The sequence below is a fragment of the Talpa europaea genome (genome assembly GCF_964194135.1).
Source record: "Talpa europaea genome assembly, chromosome: 7".
Classification (NCBI taxonomy): Eukaryota; Metazoa; Chordata; class Mammalia; order Eulipotyphla; family Talpidae; genus Talpa; species Talpa europaea.
Window position 1 is genome coordinate 20,015,806 of NC_140074.1, and position 22,372 is coordinate 20,038,177.

At 41.4% G+C, this 22,372-nt stretch overlaps 1 protein-coding gene across 1 annotated transcript; it reads left to right on the forward strand.

Annotated features, from left to right (window-relative positions):
- Nucleotides 1-1,093: 1,093 nt before the first annotated feature.
- Nucleotides 1,094-21,764, forward strand: LOC311174411 (tumor suppressor ARF-like; the record flags this gene model as incomplete). Its single annotated transcript, XM_084238757.1, has 2 exons — nt 1,094-1,286; nt 21,559-21,764. The coding sequence occupies 2 exons, from the start codon at nt 1,094-1,096 to the stop codon at nt 21,762-21,764; spliced, it is 399 nt and encodes a 132-aa protein (XP_084094883.1).
- Between the last annotated feature and the right edge of the window lie 608 nt (nt 21,765-22,372).

Here is a 22,372-nt window from a genome sequence, read left to right on the forward strand (position 1 = left end):
TGCGCTGAGAAGTCCGGGAGCGCGAGGAGAGGGTGTCCTGGCGCTAGGCCGGAGGAGGTGCCGGCTGCTCAGCCGCGGGCCTGAGAACCAGCGAAAGCGGGGAGTCCGGGACCGGCGGGGAGCAGCGGTGGGGGAGGGGAACGCAGCGGGAGGAGGAAAGAGGAAGCGTTCGGCTGCGTCTTTTAAATCGAAAATAAAAACAGCCCGGCTGAACGGACGGGATTCTCTGCCCGTTGCGCCCTTGGCAACGCGGAGAGCTGGGAAGAGGGTTAGGGGCGCCTAGACTCAGCAGGGACCCCGGGTTTGGGGGTTCGGCTCCGCCTACCTGGTCCGGCGCCCCGCTAACTGCTCCAGAGGCGCCCCCGCCGCGCAGTGTCCAGATGTCGCGTCGGCTCCAGGCAGCAGTTTTCTTCAATTCTGCTCGTTTTCCAAACCTCGAAACGGACCGGAGCGCCATTTCTTTCAACACTGACAACCGGCCTGCTGAATGGGGCAGAAGGCAGCGAGACGACCTTGCTTTTCTTTCCGTTTCTCTTTGCAACGATTCGGTTTGGAGACACAGAAGCCCCTCGGCGGAGGCCTGGCGGCACACAGGAAGGGACGGAGGGGTGCGGGGGCACGAGCAGGACAGACGCCGGGGATCGCGGCGGTTCCTGGTGCTGTCAGGTGACGGATGTTGCTAGAGGGCGGGCTGCTTGGAGATGCAGTTTGCGTCCGGCCCTGGGGCTGCACCGCGTGGCTCACCCGCGCGCAGGGTGGCATGGTGGGGGGGCGCGCTGACAAGGCGGGAAAGACCCGGCAGGGTGGAGACCCAGAGGAACCTGGGGCGCTCGGGGTGTGCGCGCGGCCCGCCTTTCCCGCGATCGCCGGGCGCAGAACGGTTCAGAGATCCTCGGAGGTTGCGCAGACGGCGGAGAGGGGAGGGACCCGGGCGCGCGCCCGGAGCGCGCTGTGCGCCTGCGGGGCGGGGATGGGCTGGGGGCGGCGCGTGGTCTCCGTTTGCCCAGGGGGCGGACGCGACGGTGCCTACCTCCGACTCCAAAAAGGCAGCGCTGCAATCGCAAAGGTCGGCGGCAGAGGCGGCAGCAGGATTATGGTGCGCAGGTTCTTGGTGACGGTGCGGATTCGGCGTGCGGGCTGCCCGGTGCTAGTGAGGACTTTCGTGGTGCAGATCGCGCGGCCCTCTGGAGAGGGGGCACCCCGGAGTGTGCGGGCCGCTGTGGGCCTCGTGCTGATGCTAGTGAGGAACCAGCTCAGAGCACGGCAGCCGCATCCCAGAAGATCAGGTAGGAAAGGCCTCGAAAATTCCCCCGGCGCGATCGGCCCTCGGACGTTTTCGGTTGGTGTGATTTAATGTACAGATAAATCATCTTTCGGACGAGGTGAACAGGCTGTGGTTACCCGGGATGGAGGCGCCTGCCTTCCCTCTACCCCCTCCCCCCCATAGGGTTACAGTTAGAAAACTGCACAGGTTTCCCCTTTGCACACCCAAACCGCATGAACCTCTAGGGGGGGCCGGGGGAGTGTCTAAACCTACCTTAGAAGCCAGTCACCTCTGAATTTTCTAGAATTTCCTAAGTGGGAGTCAGTAACACACACACACACACACACACACACACACACGAGGAGGGAGGGGTGAGAGAGAGAGAGAGAGAGAGAGAGAGAGAGAGAGAGAGAGAGAGAGAGAGAGAAGAAATATACAAGGTGTATTTTCTCGAGAGAAAGAGACAAAAGAAATACAAGAAATGTACTTTGTTGTTTGGCCCTGGAGGAAATTTGCTCCTAACGGTCCTACTTTTCTGAAGGCCGCCTTTTTGCTCTCCAGCCTTCCTGCCCGCCCAATCTTCCCGCCTTCCAGTAGTGTAGCACCCGAAAAGGGTGAGGCCTCCACGCGATTGAAGTCTTCCCTAAATAGTCATTGATGCGAGGATCAGTAACTGCTAAAGTAGCAACACTTTAGCAATAGACAGATTTTCGTAGTGCACTGGGCCTGGCCTTGAAACTGTTTGGGACAGTATCCTTATTTTTAGCAGAAGACAGAACACCAGTGATGAATCTGAGCAGTCCCAGCCGATCCTCTTTTAATCAGCTCGGGAGGGAATTAGTTTGTTGTTATTGTTGTTGTTTTTCCCTTACTGAGGCCTACCTCTTAAAAAAACAGAATCCTAGGTAATTTGGCCTAACATCTGATCAATCTTTACAAGGTTGGTGTAATTTCTTATTACCAGGATAACTGAAATATGTGTACAAGTTACAATATATACGATCTGAATTAAAACTCGGATACCAAGTGTAAAAACAATTTTTTAAATTATTTATTTTTTACATCATTGTTCATTTTTAAACAATATTTGCTTCCCCTTCCACGCAAGTGGGTAAAAACAATTTAAAGAGGCTGCATTTTGAGACATTCCCTGCGGCATCATTTCCCCAGTAATATAATTTTTTTAAAAAGTAAAATTGATGGCAGAGGGGATTATTTTTATTGTAATGTTAATAGAAAAAGTTTACATGTAAATGTTAAACTATTAAAATTATCAGTGTTTAATTGGATGCCTTAATTAGGTGTGCATTTTCTGTTGGCAAAACTCCACAATATATAGAGCAAATACATTTTCATATTATTATGAAAGTTTAGGTAAGAATCAGTATAAGCTTGTTAAGAACTGTTGCTGGACTTATTTTAGTTCATTTTACAATTTTCACAAAATGTTGGCTTTTTAAATAGTGCTTTATTCTTAGCAGCAAACATTTAGCCACTATTATTTTTAACATCATAGTTGCTAATGGTACTCTCTATAAAGCGATTTTATTTAAATTATTTGGTTGCTTCTAGAAATCTGTGGCATCAATGTCGGATATTCTATTTAAAAGCGCACATTATAATAATGTGATGTGATCTGCTCAGATTCATCACTGGTGTTCTGTCTTCTGCTAAAAATAAGGATACTGTCCCAAACAGTTTCAAACCTTAAGTTAGAGAAAATATTCATTTTATAGTATATTTATTGTATAAAATGTTAAGATATAAAAATGGTAGGTTCATTTACAGGAGCCATTTATTTCCTGTTATCTAGACATAAGTCAGTTTTCAGGAATGATATGCAAAGTTATTTAAAAATGCGTTGACCATACAAAAAGCCAAATTTTCAAGAAAAAAATTTCCAAAGGCAGAATACATGACTTAGATACTATAGAATATGTCTTGAAAATATATGCAATTCGCCCACAGGTGAAATTATACACATATAGATACCTGGAATTATTAGTTGTAAATGATGTGTATATATTTCATATTATATATTAAATCTATGATTGTATCAGTTTAATAACCTAAGCAGATGGTAAATATTTTAAGACTCATATAAGTCCCTGATCATCATGGTGTTAAAAATAATTGGTGTGAATTATTTAGTATTAAAACAAATATGTAAGTTGTTATTAACATATTTTAAGTAACATAAAATATATTGAAGTATATATTTTTATTTTAATATATTATGGATAATATTTATATTGCATTTGGTATATTATATTTAATAAATGTATACTAAAACAAATACATAAAATGACATATTTTCATTATGAGTTTATTTTACATGACTGGAAAATGTATATAATAAAGTTCCACATTAGTAGTTTCTTATCCACATGTGCCTGATTAATTACATTAGTTGATTTGCTACTTCTATCTTGGTGGGTTTATAAAATATTAATTTTTTTATTGAATTAGATACTTATTTGTTTGGGAATTCTGGGGAGTGGTTGTCCTATCCCAGCAGAGTGTCCTCTCAAGGTAAGCACTGTCGAGTTAGCATAAATTATTATTTTCAACATGTACATGATCCCCAGCTTATATTATGTTCTGAATGAACAATAACCCTTTCAGAAATCAAATTATAATATTCATGCACTTTTGAGGGTACTCTTCAATTTTAAAAAGTCCATTGTCATTCTAAATTTGGGACGATTGACATAGCTAGTTACTGTCAATGTTCATCATATTTTGCACGTCTGCTGATTACATATTAATTCATTACAAGTAACCACCATGGTAGAATTAAGCTAAATCATTTTTGCAACAGGTAAATAATCCTATCAGTCAAGTGATCATAATCTCAAAAATATTTTCATGAAAGAAAGCTGAAGCCTCGTCCGCCCAACATTTTCACTGTTAAAACATTTAGTACCTTTTGCGAACCATAACAATTTCATTTGCTGCCTTCACACTAAACACCCTAAGCCAGAGAACCCTTCAGTCTGTTGCAAAGTCCAACTTTATAAGTTTTTGTTATTTCTAAGATTTCAATTACATCGACAGTGGGCATTCTTTCATTTTCTAAATATACAATTATAATATTAAATAGCTTCAAAAAAAGTTATTCTCTAAATTCTGATTTTCACATACCTGATCATTAATAATGTGTCTGTTTATTGGCTGACAAGATTAATGCACTTTCTTTTTTTTTTTAATTTATTTATTTATGCATACAAGAACTGGAGTACAGGCCAGAGGTGGGGGGGGGGTGAGAGGATTCACCAGAGACATAGTGGGGAACAGGACAGGAGGAATGACAGAAATACACTGCTGAGGGGAGCAGCAGGTGAGTCAGGAGAGGTCTGCTGTGCCATATGGATAGCTCCCTGGCTGGGGATCGAACTGGTGCTGCAGTGGCTGTGGACAGCTTCATAGGTTGTGTTTAAACCCCTTGTGCCACCAGGGAGACCCTAATGCACTCTTTTAATCAACTCACTGGCAAGGACATTTTCAGTGTGTATCAAGAACCTCTAAAATATCTGTACACTTTTATTCAGTTATCCCATATGTAGACATCATCTTAAGGAAAGAAAAAGTGTGTCAAAGATAAATTCACATAAATAGTAGCACAAAATTGAAATTTGCCAGAATTCTAGCAATAGGGTATTTTTAAATGACCATACAATTATACTATGGCACTATGATCTGGAGTATTCCAGACTCTGGAAAATTATGGGTACTCATGTTTTTAAATAATTTTTTTCTTCTTTTTCTTTAAAAAAATAGTTTTTACACCATTGTTCATTTTTAAAAAATATTTGCTTCCCCCACCCCCTCAGGTGTAGTTCCCACAGAATTTCCTTCACCAATGCACCCCTGCACCATCACCTCAGTCCCCTGTGCTCCTCCCTCCCTCCCTCCCTCTGATCCCTCTCCCTCCTCCTCCCCTGCAGGATGTCTCTGATTTATAATTGTCTGTTTTTGCTTTGTTGCCTTTTGTATTGTTATTATTTTTTTTTACACTGATGTCTTATTTGGTTCCCCTATATCCCTGCTATAAGTGAAACCATCCGATGTTTTTCTTTTTCCTTCTGGCTTATTTCACTGAGCATAATTCCTTCTAGCTCCATCCACGTTGCTGTGAATGGCATGAGTTTATCTTTTTTGATTGCTGAATAATATTCTATTTTGTATATGTACCACATCTTCTTGATCCAGTCATCTATTTTTGGGCATTTGGGTTGTTTCCAGGTTTTACCTATTGTAAATAGTGCTGCAATAAACACAGGGGTACAGGTGGTCTTTTGAATCAATGTTTTTGTGCCCTTTGGGTAGATCCCTAGGAGTGGAATTGCCAGGTCATATGGTTATAAATAATTTGAATACAAGGTAAAATAATTTTTAAAGCAAGATTCAAAACACTAAACAACTGTTATTCTTTTATTTCCCTTTTCCTCTAAGTCCATGTACACACACACTGTTTATGTACTAAAATATTTATAATGGTTTGCTCAAGATGGAGGGCTAAGAGTTGCTGATTTTAATTTCTTTGTTATATTTTTTAGTTTTCCAAAATGCTGTGATGATTGCCAGTAAAGGAAAACAAAAAAATACTAATAATAAAACCCACTTTATTATCAAGTATCAAGGCCTCTGCCAAAAAAAAAAAAAAAAAAAAAAAAAAACAAAACCAAGGGCCCAGTACAAATCAACTAAGAGCTTGCTTAACCTTAGATGGGGAGGCAGTGAAAAGGGTAAGGAAGCTGAGTTGTGCAAGTATCCTAAACAGGAAGGTGGTTTTAATAGCTGGGGAAAGCTCCACAGAGGGTTGTAACTGCACTCTCAGGCGCCCGAGATGCCTATTCACAACATAGTTCGTTTGAAAATAAAGGGTAAATATATGGTAAGTGGGGTAAATACGAAGGATATACCCGTTTCCAAGTCCCTGGGGCTTAGGCCTCTGGACCTTAGTGCCCTCTTTTGGGGGGTCTCTTCCCCCAGCCCTTTCGGGCGAGACGTCAGGCTCGCCGCCTCCCACAAGGGAATAGGTTCTCTTGGAGCGTTCCCAGCACCCCCACAGAGAGCTCAGGTAGGAAGTGAGACTCCAAGCTGGTCGGACCTCAGCTCCCCACCTCCCAGCTTCCTAGATCCTGGTGTCCCCCACCCTTTCAACTTCTAGAAACGCGGCGGCGGATCTGGGTGATTTCTTAAGCCGCTGGGTTAAACCCCCCTAGCAAGAGTTTATTTATTTTTTAAAAGATTTATTTATGCATACAAGAACTGGGGTACAGGCCAGAGGTGTGGGGGGAGGGGGGTGAGAGGATTCACCAGAGACAGAGTGGGAAACAGAACAGGCAGATCTACTGACATCCACTGCTGAGGGGAGCGGCGGGCGAGTCCGGAGAGGTCTGCTGCGCGTAGTGGTGAAGCTCCCTGGCTGTAAACCGAACTGGTGCTACAGTGGCTGCGGACAGCTTCATAGGTTGCGTCTTAACCCCTTGCGCCACCAGGGCAAGAGTTTAAATACGGATCCTTTTCACCTAACTGGGTCAACACACTCCTTCTGCCTTTAGCCTCCCATGTTACTCGCCACTCACCCCAAGGGCTTCCCCAGGTGCGATGTGAGCAGAGTAACTGTAACTGCAGCCCCGGGGTGCACGTGAAGCAGGACTGGTACTCCACTGGGTCGGGGAGTAAGCGGGAGACCGGATTCTGGAGGAGTGCAAGGTATGAGAGGAGGTATCTCTAGGTCACCTCCCCAGCTGGGAACTAGCTAGACCCCCTTTCAGGAGGGGAGAAAACCGAGTAGGTCAGTGTCAGGCCAGGGGCATTTCCACATTTCCACGTGCATTTCCAAGACACAGGGACCTATTCCATTCTGTTCCCTTCCACCATACTATAGACCAAAGCATGTTTAAAGGCCTAGCTCTCTTTGTTTCTCTGTCTGGGGTGCAAAAGGGTGGAGAGAAGGACCCACGGTGGTTTTTCCGGAGTCGATGTCTCTCAACTGCCTTCTTACACTGCAGCTTTCCTCGCGTTTGAATTCCACCTCCACCCCCAGTTAAAATATTCAAATGAAATCCTTTGCTATTATGAAAAATGTCAGTAACTTACAAAATCTACTTCTGTGACAGTAAAACAACCAGTAGAGGAAAATGTGGGAATAAATAAGGACGATTCCGTAGGGAATGGAAGACTCCGTTCCATCCTAGCAAATCTCCCGGCCAATTGAGGACCTCCACATTCACCATATCCTACGCGCTGTTTCCACTAGTATCAGGCAATCTTGCCTATACCTAACCAGTGGATTTACTGTGGTGTAATTACCACTGTGTTAACAATTGAACTTAGTGTCTAAAGCATTTGTTTTTTTTTTTAAAGAAGGGAGGATGGAAGAAATCTCCTAGCGTTGCAGTGTTTAAGAGCTGTGAAATGATTGTTGCAATTGGGCAGAATCAAGTGATCAGAAAGAAGGAATAAAAAGGAACAATTTAAAACCAGCTACTACAAAATTTGAATTTCCAGTGCATCAGAGGTCTTTTAAAAAAGAATTAAGTTCATTTTCATTTTTATAAGTAACATAATAGCTGTGTTCATGAAGATGTAGCAGTTTTATCTCAAGTGACCTTTTAGTTCTTCAATTAGCTGTTTTTTCCCTTTCCCTTTCCAAAATTTTTAGCAAATGGTTGGAAAGCCAGTAGAGAATTTTTTAAGTAAGAAAGGTTTGAGTAGATTCAGAACTATATGAACAAATATACTCAATCTCTTAAGTCAACTGAAACTAAAAAATTGTGCTGTCCGTATTAGACATAATAGATTTATTTATAATAGATGTATTTATTTATAAATAAATATTCCTTTGCATTCTTAATTTAAGCACAAAAGTATGAGAAAAGAAAGAAGTAAAGCAAAGTTTATCAACAGCCTCATTTTCTAGGCTGATGCTTAAAATATGCTTTCCCGGGCAGGCTCCCAGAGAACCGGATTGAAAGATTCACCAGTACCTACATGTTAAACAAGCACTTGGGGGTGATTCTGTTAAAAGTGACTCACTGGGATGTTATTTAACAAATATATATAGCCAATGTTGCTTTTTCAGCATTACTTTTTGCTTACTAAGTTAGAGATTTAAATAAAATCAAAATTTTGGAGTCAGTCACACTTTGGGTCAAGAAAGAATACTGACAATCAGTAATCAGCAGAGGAGCTGTTTCACCAAATGAAGGAGATACCTTATTATTATCTTCTCCAGGATTGGAAAAGATTATCTCTTAGATACTAGATTTTTATTTTAGGAGCAAGGATGTAACAGGATATTTGTGCTTTAAAGCTTGTAGCACAGGACAGAAGATTTCCACACAAGACATTTATAATATGTCTTTTGAAAATATTGTTATACTTACTCTTGTTTATGCAGGATGAATATCAGGTGGGTGGGTGGGTAGGTGGATGGGTGGATGGATGGATGGATAGATGATAGAACATAGATAGATAAAAAAAAATAGATGGATAGATGATAGAACATAGATAGATAAATAGATAGATAAATAAGGGTTTTTTTTTTTCATTTCATTTCATTATCTGAACCAGAAGCAAAGTTGGTAACCATAATAGCCTAAAATTACATAAGAGAGGAAAAACATAGAAATGTTTCACAGGCTTAAATTATATTTACTTGAGATCAAGGCAAAATGTAGCCATACAGAATAAAACACTTAAGGATGAAATAGATCTTTGTGTTTCTGTAAAGGCACATTGTTGAGGAGGGAACTATAGATGAATAATATAAGCTAAAATTAATTTGTAATTCTTAGAAAAACTAATATATCTCTCAAATTATCATCATAGTTTTTCTGTTTTTAAACTACAGCTTGTCTAATGTAACACAAGAGAGGAAATTACATAAGAGAGGAAAAATACAAAACATAAAATGTTTCACAGGCTTAAATTATATTTACTTGAGATCAAGGCAAAATGTAGCCATACAGAATAAAACACTTATGGGTGAACAGATCTTTGTGTTTCTGTAAAGGTACATTGTTGAGGAGGGAACTATTTATGAATAATAGAAGCTAAAAATAATTTGCAATTCTAAGAAAAACTAATATATCTCTCAAATTATAATCATAGTTTTTCTGTTTTTAAACTACAACTTGTCTAATGTAACACCAATGACCTTGCTGATGTATTGGGAAAAAGCCTGTTTTGCTTTCTTTTTTTTTTTGAGTGCCACCATTTTCTTGCTCTGATTCTCAGAAGGCCAGATCGACTGACTCAGCAGTCATACAACTCTTTCAACCACTTTAAAGAAACAGCAGCCATCCATCCAAAGAACAATGACTCTCCCCCCTCAACTGCAAATCCTCCCACTCTGTAGATTAAAATTCTTTGTGAAATAACTGTTAAATGTCCATAGAACATGGGGTACTTGGAATTTTTCTCCATTCAACTTACATGCTGAATAGTAAAACTGAGTATGTTTTATGTGCCAGATGATTTTTAAAAGAAATTGAAAATTGCTTCCAGAAACACATGCTCAAATTTGCTTTCTCTTTTCCCTCAAAATAATTATAAGTAGCTTAACAGTAATGAAGCATGTCTACCTCATTACCTCATTTAGTTGTCACATTATCCTTATGTTTTGAGGGTTTTTTTTCTTATTTCATGGACTGGAGACTGAGCTGAAATAGGTTGTATGGTCTGCCAAAAATCATTGACAGGTTAATTCATGCTATTGACTGTGGGTGTGCTTGTTGCCTTGGATAATACTCACCTACCAATGTATGACTGCCTATGGAGTAACAATGACACATATATGTGGATAGCTAGATATTTAGTATATGTTATTTATATATTTATGCATATTTCAATTTACATATATATTTTAGAGAGTTTTGGTTCTATCTCATTTATTTAATTGTAGTTTTATATGTCCCTTTGGTTTCTGATTTACTGGTTGAACATGTTTCTGTAAATCTATATTGACCAAGAGAATAAAAAATAAAGCAATACAATAACTGAAGTTCTGTGAGCTCTAAAAGTCATTGAATCTCATAATAAAACAAGGAGATTAATTTCCTTAGAAATCTATGTCTTTCCCAAATAGAACAAACTAAAAACTCCCTTGAATATTAAATGGGTTGTTTATTCCCACTCTAAGAGAAGTAAGTGGCAGTATATGGGGAACCAATGTATGTTAGCATACTTGAAGCACAGAGTAGAGAAACATCATGTCTTGGAATGCACCACTTGTATAAATATAATTTCTTGCTAGTGTGTGGTTAGGACCAAGCACTTAAAACTCTAAGTGCTTCCATTTTGTCATTTAAACCTGGGAGGGTACCCTATCTTATTTATCTAAAAGAATTACATTAAATAACACATGTAAAGATACATTGTAAACTTTCAGTTGGCACATTTATCAGCTATTATTAAAGTACCTAATTAAACTAATGTGCCCCTAAGAGCACATTAGTTTCCTTTTACAGTAAATGCCTGCTTAACAAGAATTTAATGGTGCAGTGTAGCTGGTAATTCCTGAACTCCACTTTAAAAAATATACATATCATAACAAAAATAATTTTTTTATTCAAATTCCTGGCCATCTTTGCTGGTCTTTACAATAACTTTAAACTCTTTTAGTATTCATAATCATTAAATAGATATTAAACAATATTCACAAACCTCTGTTTTCTAAGATATCAGATTAGTTTTAGAACACTGAAAAAATATTAACATGCTTTCCATTTGTCCACAAATTCAATAATCCAGAACAAAAATTTCTGGAATGACCACTGAGGTATTAGAACCTTAATTCCTTCAGAAATGGTTGCTACAGTCTAAATATTTGTATTCACAGTTTTGGCACAGAATTTCCTAAAATTCTTTGGTATGAAAATTGTGTGTGGAGATAGAAGGAAAGGCAGAAACATTGATGTCATCATCAAAGCCTTCAAAATATCTGCTTTGGAAAGTGATCAGCACTTATTCATATTTCCCAGAATATCAGAGACAAAATTTATTAAACATATCCTTTGGGGCAAAAGTGACTTAGGTATATAAAATTGGTACAGAATAATCATAAAGTGTATTGTTATCATTGCCTTTTTGTAAAATGAAGTCTGGAAGTTCTACTCTTACCTGTAAGAAAGGAAAATATAAAACTATACCCTCAATCCAGAGAGTCAAATAAAACGTGTTAAATCCATAGGGGAGGGCCTCCTCAGGTTGCGCAGGCGGTAGAGCCCCAGCGCTGTGAAGGTGTCCGCAGCCTCTGCAGCGCTGGTTGGATCCCTGGGGCCAGCGAGAAGCCCGCGTGGCGCCACGGACCTCTCCTGTCTCTCCCGCTGCTCCCCTCGGCTGTGTATTTCAGTCAGTCTGCCTGTTCTGTTCCCCGCTCTGTCTCTGGTGAATCCTCTCACGCTCCCACGGGTCTGGCCTGTATCCCAGTTCTTTTATGTATGAATAAATAAATCTTTAAAAATCAATCAATCAATCCATACGTAAAAGGTGCTAAAACATGAATAAGGTAGCATTTCCTATTTATACCTTCTAGAGGAGTTTAATCATCTATTAGTGAAGAACATGACTTGAAAAAGAGTGGTCTAAAAAAAAAAGAAGTGGTCTAATACACTAGAAAAAAAATTTTTTTAAGATTTATTTATGCACACAAGAACTGGGGTACAGACCAAAGGTGTGGGAGGGTGAGAGGATTCACCTGAGACAGAGTGAGGAGCAAAACAGGCAGACTGACTGAAATACACTTCTGAAGGGAGCAGCTTGCAAGACAGGAGAGGTCTGCAGCGCCATGTGGGTCACCTCCAGGCAGGCTGGGGAATGGAACTCATGCTGCAGTGGCTGGCAATAACTTGATAGTGCGATTTTTAACCCCTGAACCACCAGGGAGGCCCCTATACAAGAAAAAAATTTAATGATTTTTTGCAATATCATGAGATTGATTTCACAACTCTCAGACATCCAGGAAAGGCCCCCAAAATAAACAAAGCAGTAAAGCTATAGACCCTCAAGAAGGTGGGCTAATTTTAAAGGATAGTTGTGAAGAGGAAGACAAACATTTCTCCACTGAAAGAGGAAAACTTTACCATAGAGGATGCCCCTGACACTAGAGTATCCTCCATCATTAAACCCAGTCAATCATGAGCGCTCAACTCTACCCCAAGAATGAAAACTAAATACACTATTACTTTTATATGAACATCAACAGTATCTTTGCAGTCTAATAGCACGAATGTGCATCCTCTGCATTAAGTAGAAATGGAATACTATATATGTTCATGGTTAGCAGTGAAGAGGCAACAAGTGCTTGGAAGGAGAAAATCTACCCATGGAGAAGGAAAAAGGGGTAGGTTAAGAAGTTTAGAGAAGGTTACTTTACAATTCCTCAGTATTGCCTATAATTTTTCCACTGTATCTCATACTTAACCTGTACACCAATGGGCAGGGTGAGTTGCATTGAATGCAGAGAAATATTTAACATAGTGACACACTATTGTCATTTCCCATCATTTAATGAAAGTTTTCTTGGAAGTTCTTTTGTTATAAGAGAGCCAACAAAGAAGCACTATTCTCAGGGGGCTAGAATTAAAACAACATAGAATTAATCATAGGTTAATTAATCATTAACCTATGATTGTTAAACATAGGTTAATCGCATAGAATTAACCTTTTGAAAGTTTTTGGAGTTTATTTGTTCAAACTAAAGATATCTGCCAGAATGCACAGTAATAAACAAAAAAATACTGAACAAGAAGTTGATTTGGCACCCAAAGCAGTGATAGTGAAGGCAAAGATAAACAGCTGGGACTACATCAAATTAAAGAGCTTCTGCACAGCAAAAGAGACAATAACAAAAACAAAGAGAAACCCCACCGACTGGGGGAACATTTTTGCACACAACACTAATGATAAAGGATTGATCACAAAAAAGAGCTGATGAGACTCAATAACAACAAAGAAAATAATCCAGTCAAACAATGGGCAGAAGAGCTAAAAAGAAACTTCTCTGAAGAGGAAATGCAAATGGCCAACAGGCATATGAAAAAATGTTCAACATCACTTGTAATCAGGGAAATGCAAATCAAAACTACCATGAGATACCATCTTACACCAGTGAGAATGGCACATATTAAAAAAAACTAGCAACAACAAATGCTGGCAGGGTGTGGAGAAAAAGGAACTCTTCTGCACTGTTGGTGGGAGTGCAAACTGGTCCAACCACTATGAAGAGCTGTGTGGAGATTTCTGGACCTACTAAACATAGAGCTTCCATATGATCCAGCAATTCCACTCCTAGGTATTTTCCCAAAGGACACAGAAACATCAATTCCAAAGAGCACCTGCACCCCTATGTTTATAGCAGCACTATTTACAATAGCTAAGCTTTGGAAACAGCCCAAATGCCCAAAAATAGATGACTGGATCAAGAAGATGTGGTACATATACACCATGGAATATTACTCAGCATTCAAAAAAGATAAACATGCAATTTGCAGCAACATGGATGGCGCTGGAAGGGATCATGCTCAGCGAAATAAGCCAAAAAGAAAAAGAAAAATACCGGATGGTCTCACTCATAGCAGGAATCTAGAAAACTTAAATAAGGGACCAGGAAAATGAATAACTATAAGAAAGTGAAAATCAAAATCAACAAAAAACTATGAACCAGAGACACTTTTTTGGGGGGGGGGCGAGAGGGGAGGATACTCATACTGTTGAATAATATGAATATTATGTAATATTCTCCAAATGAATATGATACCTCATACATATTCTCCAAACAGAGAAAGTTCCATTTATTGAGAGTTTACTATGTGCCTAGATTTTTCTATATCTGACATTTTATTTCTTTTTTTAATTTATATTTTTAAGGTTTATTTATGCACACAAGAGCTGGGGTGCAGGCCAGAGATGCGGAGGGTGAGAAGATTCACATGAGATAGAGTGGGGAGCAGATAGAGTAGGGATCTTCTGAAATACGCTGCTGAGGGGAGCAGCAGGTGAGACAGGAGAGGTCTGCTGCACCTAATTGAGTCAGCTTCCTGGCTGGGGATCACACTCCTGCTGCAAAGGCTGCGAATTGCTTCAAATGCTGTTAACCCCTTGTGTCACCAGTGAGGACCCTGATATTTTATTTCTTATATAACCATGTGAAGTATATTTTATTTTTTCCACTTTGAGAGGTAGGGAAAGGCAATTCAGGATGTTTGTATAATTAATTCAAGCCTGAAGAGCTGATAAATGAGGGATCTGGTCTATTTTAGGATTAGGATTGTCTGTTTCCCAAGCTGAATTTATGTGTTCTCCAAGGTTTTTGGACATTCCCAACAATCATATCTGTCCAAGTCAGAGTAAATAACTGAGACCATGGAAAGAATATGGAGAGGCCATAGAAAGAATATGGGTCTGAGATCAGGAATGCAGCAAATACTTATTAACAGAGTAACTATGACAAATCAAGGTTGTGACTTTTTGTAAAGCACTTTTGCAATATCTGTCAAGAGCTTATACTTTTAGAAACTGAAATTGACTTCATAGTTGGGAACCACACCAACTTATTGTAGCAATTAAAAACACCTTAAATATCTGTCAAGAAAAGTATTGCTAAGAAACTAACATTTTTTTCAATGAAAGATATGGTAGCTATTAAAAATGGTGTTTATGAAGTGATTTTGCAGAACTTGGGAAAGTTCTTTAATGATAAGTGAGAGGGAAAATGAATTTCAAGTTTGTATTATAATCACAAGAACTGAGCTGGGGAAAAGTAGGATGAAACACTTCAAAATTTTAAGTTATTGCTTCTGGGTAATGTAATTTTTCATTTTCATTATATAGCTTATTCCTTATTTTTATAAATATGTGGGCTGCTATGAGGGGGGAAATCATTCAAAAATTAGGGGATTGGATTAAGTGACTTTGAGAGCACTTGAAGAACCAAATTTCTTTCATTATGTATATTGTTACCCAAGAATAATTCTACAGAAGCACCATAGTTCCTCATAAGAGGGTCTGTCACCTTAGTCCAGGATCTACAGCTTTATTAAGGGTACATTTCTCAGGGTAAAGGGAGCATTGCTGGCTTGTCCACTAATTGTACAAATCAGTCAACAGGAACACTTAGTGGAGAGAGTGTGGACATCTCAGACAGAACTAATTGGGAGCCTTGAGTTTGAACTCCATCTCCTTGTGCATCTATCAACACATAGGCATTGTATTTTTTTTAAGATTTATTTATTTAGGAATATAAGGAATATAAAAACTGGTATTCACCAGAGACACTGTGGAGAGCAGAACAGGCAGACTGACTGAAATCCATTGCTGAGGGGAGCAGCAGGCAGATAGGAGAGGTCTACTGTGCCATAGGTGGGTTAGCTCCCTGGCTGGGATTGAACTTATGCTACAATTGCTGTGGAGAACTTCATAGTGCTGAGTCTTAACCCCTTGTGCCACCAGGGAGGCCCCAGCACTGTATTTCTTTATGAAGAAAAAATAATATTCTCTATCCCATAGGAAGAATATATGTCACTTGGTTCATTTTCAATTGATAGTAGTCAACATGATTTTTTTGGGTAAATTTGAATTTCCTGTTGTCTCTATTTCTGTCTCTCCTGAAACATGCCTTATAAGGTGTGTATAGATGTTATATTGATATCTATCATGTAAGGAAATGAGAGCCCCAGGTCTACTTTCACCACTTCCCTCCTTGAGCAAGTGATACTTTATTCTGCTTTCAATCATCTAAGCAGAGGATATAATAATACATATGTCATTATACACACACACACACCAGATGGATCTTTTAGTTTTCTCAACTGGCTAAATCACTACAAATATATATAAATTGTTCACCATAAGACCCTTCCTGGGACCTCTCTGGTGTCCAAGGGGTTAGGTCTCCACACTATCACCTCGATGGCCTGAGTTCCATCCTCTGTCCAGGAGCTAACCCACATATTGGCCAGCAGAGCTCTCCTGTCTAACCCACTGCTCCCCTCAGCAGTGTATTTCCGTCAATTTTCCTGTTCTGCTCCCTGCTCTGTCTTTGGTGAATCCTCTTACACACATCTCTCTCCCACCTCTGACCTGTACCCCAGTACTTCTACACAAAAATAAATTAAAAAAATAAAAAAAGACCCGGGGCCTCCCCTGGTGGCGCAGCGGTTGAGCGCTGGGCTGCGAAGCTGCCCGAAGCCTCTGCAGCACAGATTCGATTCCCGGCCCCCGGGCGAGGGTCCCACATGGTGCGACAGACCTCTCCTGCCGCCCACTATTCGCCTCAGCAGTGTATTTCATCAGTCTGCCTGTTCTGCTCTCCGCTTTGTCTCGGGTGAATTCTCTCACCCTCCCGCTCTTCTGACTGTACCCAGTGCTTGTAAATATAAATAAATAAATCTTTTTTTTTTTTAAAGACCCTTCTCTGCATACAAAAGCAAACATTTACAAAGCAGCAAGTTAGGGAATGATTGTTTTCATGAGATTCAAATTCCACATTTGGCCTGAGGCCACTCTAGAGATGCCTTTAATAAAGATGCTTTTAATTCTCACATAGATGTAAAATCACACTTGTTTTGCACCAGTGTGCAAAGTTATCTGCTGCCTTACTCATAATACACTTTTAAGTTATCTTTAAAATGACCTTGGGACGATTAAGATAGGTATGGCTGATTCTATGTTTATTTAATGGGTTAAAAACTGAGATGAAAATGTATGACTTATCTATAACTACGCATCAGGTTAAAATTAAAGCATTTTGAATTATATGGATTGCCCAGTCCTGCTTGAGCAGGAAGTGAACAGAGATGGCATAGAGTACATAGCAGACACTATGACATAGTGGAGACCGCATGCAGCACCCCACCCCACCCCCACTATATAACTAGGAAATTGTAGGATTTCTCCAGGAAGGAGAGGTGCAGGGAGAGGTGCGACCCCAGGGTAGTGTGTGAGCCTGGTCTCTCGATCATCATGCAGCTCAGCTTCTAGCTCTTAGAGTGTGGGCAAACTCTCCAAATCGAAAGTCTGAGCTGATAAGATTTCCGACGCGGTGGGCTCCGCGCGCGGGAACCCAAGGGCTGAAACGTGGGGTTGGGGTTGGGGTCGGGGACGGAGCGTTAACACGTTCACTAAGGGAAGGGCCTCCTGTGGGCTCCCAACGGCCGGAACAGTCCGCCGTCCTGATTAAAAGAGGAAGCGTGACTTTGCCTACAACGGCAAGCACCGTGATTTCAGCTTGGCAGCTGGGAATGCTTTGCAGCTTTTTCAGAGCCTCGAGGCTGCACCGTGCAAGAAGGAAACGAGGGAGAAATTTTCCACTTAAGAGGGTCAGCTCCCTCGGAGGACATGGCAGTGCCTCTGCAGAGAAAAAGGGAGTTATGAAGGAGGAGCTCATAGTCCTCTAGAGGCGCTGCGCTTGCTCCGAAAGGTGGTAGGAGGCCAGGCCCTGCTGGCCTCTGCACAGCCTGGTCCGGCTCCGAACCGGGATCGCTTCTAGCGGGTGTCGCAGAGCGAACTGTCCACGGTGACTGCGCTTCTGCAAGGGGTAACTTCAGGGGTGCCATTTTCATCGTGCGATTGGAGAGAAAAGTCAACCCAGGGGTGGGGCAAGGTTGGCAAGCGCTGGCTCCGCTGCGCCGGGGGGGGGAGCGAAGGGGCGGAGCGGCAGTCACCAGACCAGACAGCTGGGGTGGCGCAGGGGGGAGGGAGGAAGGGAGCGAGGGGGTGAGAGTCTGGGAGCAATATGGAGCACGCGGCTGACCTGCTAGCCTCCGCGGCCGCCCGGGGCCAGTTGGAAGAAGTGAGGTCGCTGCTCCAAGCAGGGGCGCCGCCCAACGCGCCAAACCATCTGGGTCGGAGACCGATTCAGGTGGGTTTGCAGATAATTGCTGGAAGGAGAATAGTGGGTTGTTTGGGAGGATTGGGTTTGTAAGGGAGTCAGACCTAGTTGGCCTTTCGATTCCGGATAAAGGGGAGAATTCCTAAGGGGTTTTCAGATGGGGTCTGGCTTTGGAGACCTTCTTGGGGCGGCGCGCTGGGGGCTCTGGAAGCCTTCGGAGGAACCGGGCTGCACGTGGGGCGCAGATCTGTAGACGGTGTAACGATCGGAAGGGAAAGCCTATTGGTGTTCATATAGACCGAGCAGATCAGATGCAAAATTTATCAATGTTGAGGTGAAACGCAAGAGTTTAAAGCAATTTAAGATTTTCTGGGACTTAGAAACTTAGAACTCGCAGACCTCTGAACGGAGCTGATCAACTTCCTAGCTTGGCGGGGGAGGGGGGGTTCCCCTGCGAAATCTACGTATGTTGAAATAAACGTCGATTGAAATTATTCACAGCTATATATTTGTTGTGTTTGTTTTAATTTTAACCCAAAATGTATGTTTGCTGCAAGATGTTAAGAAATACATATGTTAAGAAAAATATTCTTGTGATCTCTCCTGAAATAAATGTTAGCCACCAGCGTGGCTACCCAGGCAGGGTGTATCGCCTGTTATTTTATTATTCTTAACTTACTTGATATAGATTATTTTGATAGCGTTTTTAATTCCTCATTGTTCAGAAACGTCATAATTCCCCTCTCCCCCAGTGGGCTTGGGAGGGAGGGAGAGGAGAATGGTCGGTTGGTTTTTTCTCCTCACCCCACCCCTTCACTAGCTTCCTAAATCTCAGTTTGAAATGAATTCTTTCTGGTAGTAATCACCCTAGTTTATCCCCAGCTTGAAACAGCGTTTCTGATTCTGAAAAATAAAACTTATATGATACAAATGCACATTGCAAAAGCTCCAATATTATAAGGCAAAAGGAAAGCAACTACTTGAGACTTCATAAACTTGATGTGAATCTTCCCTTTCCAAAACAGTGTTTCATAGGATGACTTTTATACACTTAACAAATAGATATAAAAACAAAACAAAATGCCTTAAAAGTTGAGATGATTTGGGATTTGAAGTGCAGAGTTTTGTTTTTTTATTTTTAAAAGATTTATTTATTTGCTTATTTATTTATTTATACAAGCACTGGGTACAGTCAGAAGCGTGGGAGGGTGAGAGAATTCACCAGAGCCAGAGCTGGATGTGATCAGGCAGAAGGAAGGAAGTACACTGCTGAGGGGATGAAGTGCAGAGTTTTTGAGTTGAGTGGTTGTAGAAGCAAAACAAGCATGATTCCTTTAAAAATAATTCATGCATGATTAATAATTTGATATTTTGAGTTCTGGAATACGTTAGAGGAGACTTTGTTTAATTACAAAGAGAAAAAAGAAAGTTGGATAATTTTTTGAACATATGGCTTTAAGCACAAATGTTTGCTTGATTTTATTTTTTGCTTTTATATTGCATTATGATTTAAATACTTAAATATTAGGTTACTCCTCAACCTTTAATACTGTGAAGTATAATAACATTTAAAACCAGTTTCATGCCCAAAATGGAGGACCTTTTTAAAAAGATTTATTTATTCATGCATGTAAGAACTGGGGTGTAAGTCAGAGATGGGTGGGGGATGAGAGGATTCACCAGAGAGAGTAGGGAGCAGAGCAGGCATAGCCACTGAAATACATTGCTGAGGAGAGCAGTGAACGAGCCAGGAGACGTCTGCTTGGCACGTGGTTTGCTCCCTGAACTGCCAGGGCGTCAACTTCGTGCAGCAGAGAAATAGACCTTATATGGCCATAACTTGATAGTGCTGTCTTTAACCCCTGCATCACCAGGGAGGCCCTGGAGGACTTTTTTTTTTTTACCCTATTTTTACATTTTCACCTATATTGGATAGACATGGATGTTGACTTTTTCCAAGAACAGGTTTTATAAAAGGTTGTAATAACTCTGGCATTGCTAGAATTCTCAATTATTTGTTTATTTGTTTAATTACAAAGAGAAAAAAGAAAGTTGGATAATTTTTTTAACATATGGATTTAAGCACAAATGTTTGTTTGAATTGTGGTGTCCTTAGGGTGGACCCTTTTATTTGGAAATTGACCCCATAATGTATTGTGTCTTGTACAAAACAAGTGCATAGTTGGAATAGTCAGTGAAATGGATTGTCCATTGTGGATGATTATGGCACTATTAACTAATAACAGTGTATGATTGTGGACACTGTTAAGTATTGCCAGTGTGAAAACTTTCCCATCTTATCTTTTAAAATAGTGATTTGTTCTAATACACTGTAAGCATTTTTTTCTTTTCTTTTTGGGGGGCAGCTGTAATATGGCTTATATTTTCTAGGTCCTTTTGAAAATTAAATCATTTTTGCTTTCTCCAGGACAGAATCAATATGGTAGACTATATTGTGGTTCCTTGATTTGGACAAATTAAGTAAATTGTAATACATACAGAATGTAACTAAAAGTAAGTAATCTGTAAAATCCCTTTTGCTATGTAATATAATGTATTCATAGCTTCGGAGTGTCACTGCATGGACTTAGAGGGGATACATAATTCAGCTTATCACAGGAAAGAATTTCAGGGCTGGTTAAACTAACCTCATTGTATGCAAAAATATGTTAAATCCAACATTCCAAAAACCTAAGGTACCTTTAAAGTTTTGCAAGAATCAAGGCGTTGGTTTATTTGTTGGTTTTTAACAGTGATCTATTTCTGGGCTTAATATATAGCAGTGAAATATAGGACATCTCCTGGCCTTGCATAATTTCACCTCAAAAGGCTATATAGTAGGGGCTTCCCTGGTGGTGCAAAGGGTTAAGATGGCAGCAATATGAAGCGACCCGCAGTCACTGCAGCATGAGTTTGATCCCCCACCAGGGAGATGACCCACATGGCGCAGCAGACCTCCCCTGACTCGCTGGCTGCTCCCCTCAACAGTGTATTTCAGTCAGTCTACCTGTTCTATTCCCCACTCTGTCTCTGGTGAATCCTCTCACCCTCCCACACCTTTGGTCTGTACCCCAGTTCTTGTGTGCATAAATAAATCTTTAAAAAAAATTTTTCTTGTGTATTAGACCACTCTTTTTCTTTTTTCTTTTTTAGACCACTCTTTTTCAAGTTATGTTCTGGCCTGTACCCCAGCTATTGCATGCATAAATAAATAAATCTTAAAAAAAAAAAAGGCTATATAGTAAACGCCATTTTGCCCCTCACCATTTCGCTGTTTGTGCCTCTGGCAGTGTTCTGTATGTGTAGCCGGAACTCCGCAAAAGTAACACAGTGGAATAAAACTTGTACTGAGAAATGGATTGAGTAGGGGCTTTACATATAGCTTATTTAAATGAACCCTATCTCCGCCGCTTGCCCCCAGCCTAACCACTCTGCTCTCTCTCTCTGCCAGGTCATGATGATGGGCAGCGTCCGCGTGGCCGAGCTGCTGCTGCTCCACGGTGCGGATCCCAACTGCGCCGACCCGGCCACTCTCACCCGACCCGTGCACGACGCTGCCCGGGAGGGCTTCCTGGACACGCTGGAGGCGCTGCATCAGGCCGGCGCGCGCCTGGATGTGCGCGATGCCTGGGGTCGCCTGCCCGTGGACCTGGCTGAGGCGTGTGGCCACCAGGATGTGGTCAGTTACCTGCGCGCGGCCGCTGGGGCCACCCAAGGCAGCGGTCCCGCAGGTATGGACGCTGCGGAAGATTCCGCAGGTGAGGGGGCTAATACAACAGTTTGAATTTTAAGAATTTCCGCCCTCCCCTCTTGCACTCCTTTTCGGAAGACCAAGTTGGCCCCAGGAGAGTAAGGTCTTGGGTCTGACCTCAGCTCACAACCTGCTGACTGATGGGCCAACCCCAGTCCTCGGATCGATCGCGCCGCCCAGGCTGGCAATAGCCAGAGATGGGCTGTTGCAACTTAAAGCCCATCTCCTAACCTAGCCCACCCCCACTCCCTGCAAACACTCTTCTCTGCAACTCAGAACCTAGATAGTGGAGCAATGAAGAGTCCGTGGGTCTTCCTCTGAACAAGGTGGGGGCCATGATTCCCCGTTAGCTTGTCTAGGTCGCTGGACCACACAATCGGTTGCTTGTGGCTGCATCTGGAAGTTTTATTGCAAAACGCTATTAAATCCTACCCTGTTCTCGCTGTGGTGGAGTTTTTCCAAAACTGTCCCGGGGTCTGAGATCATCCTCAATGGAGAGCCCCTCCAACCCGCA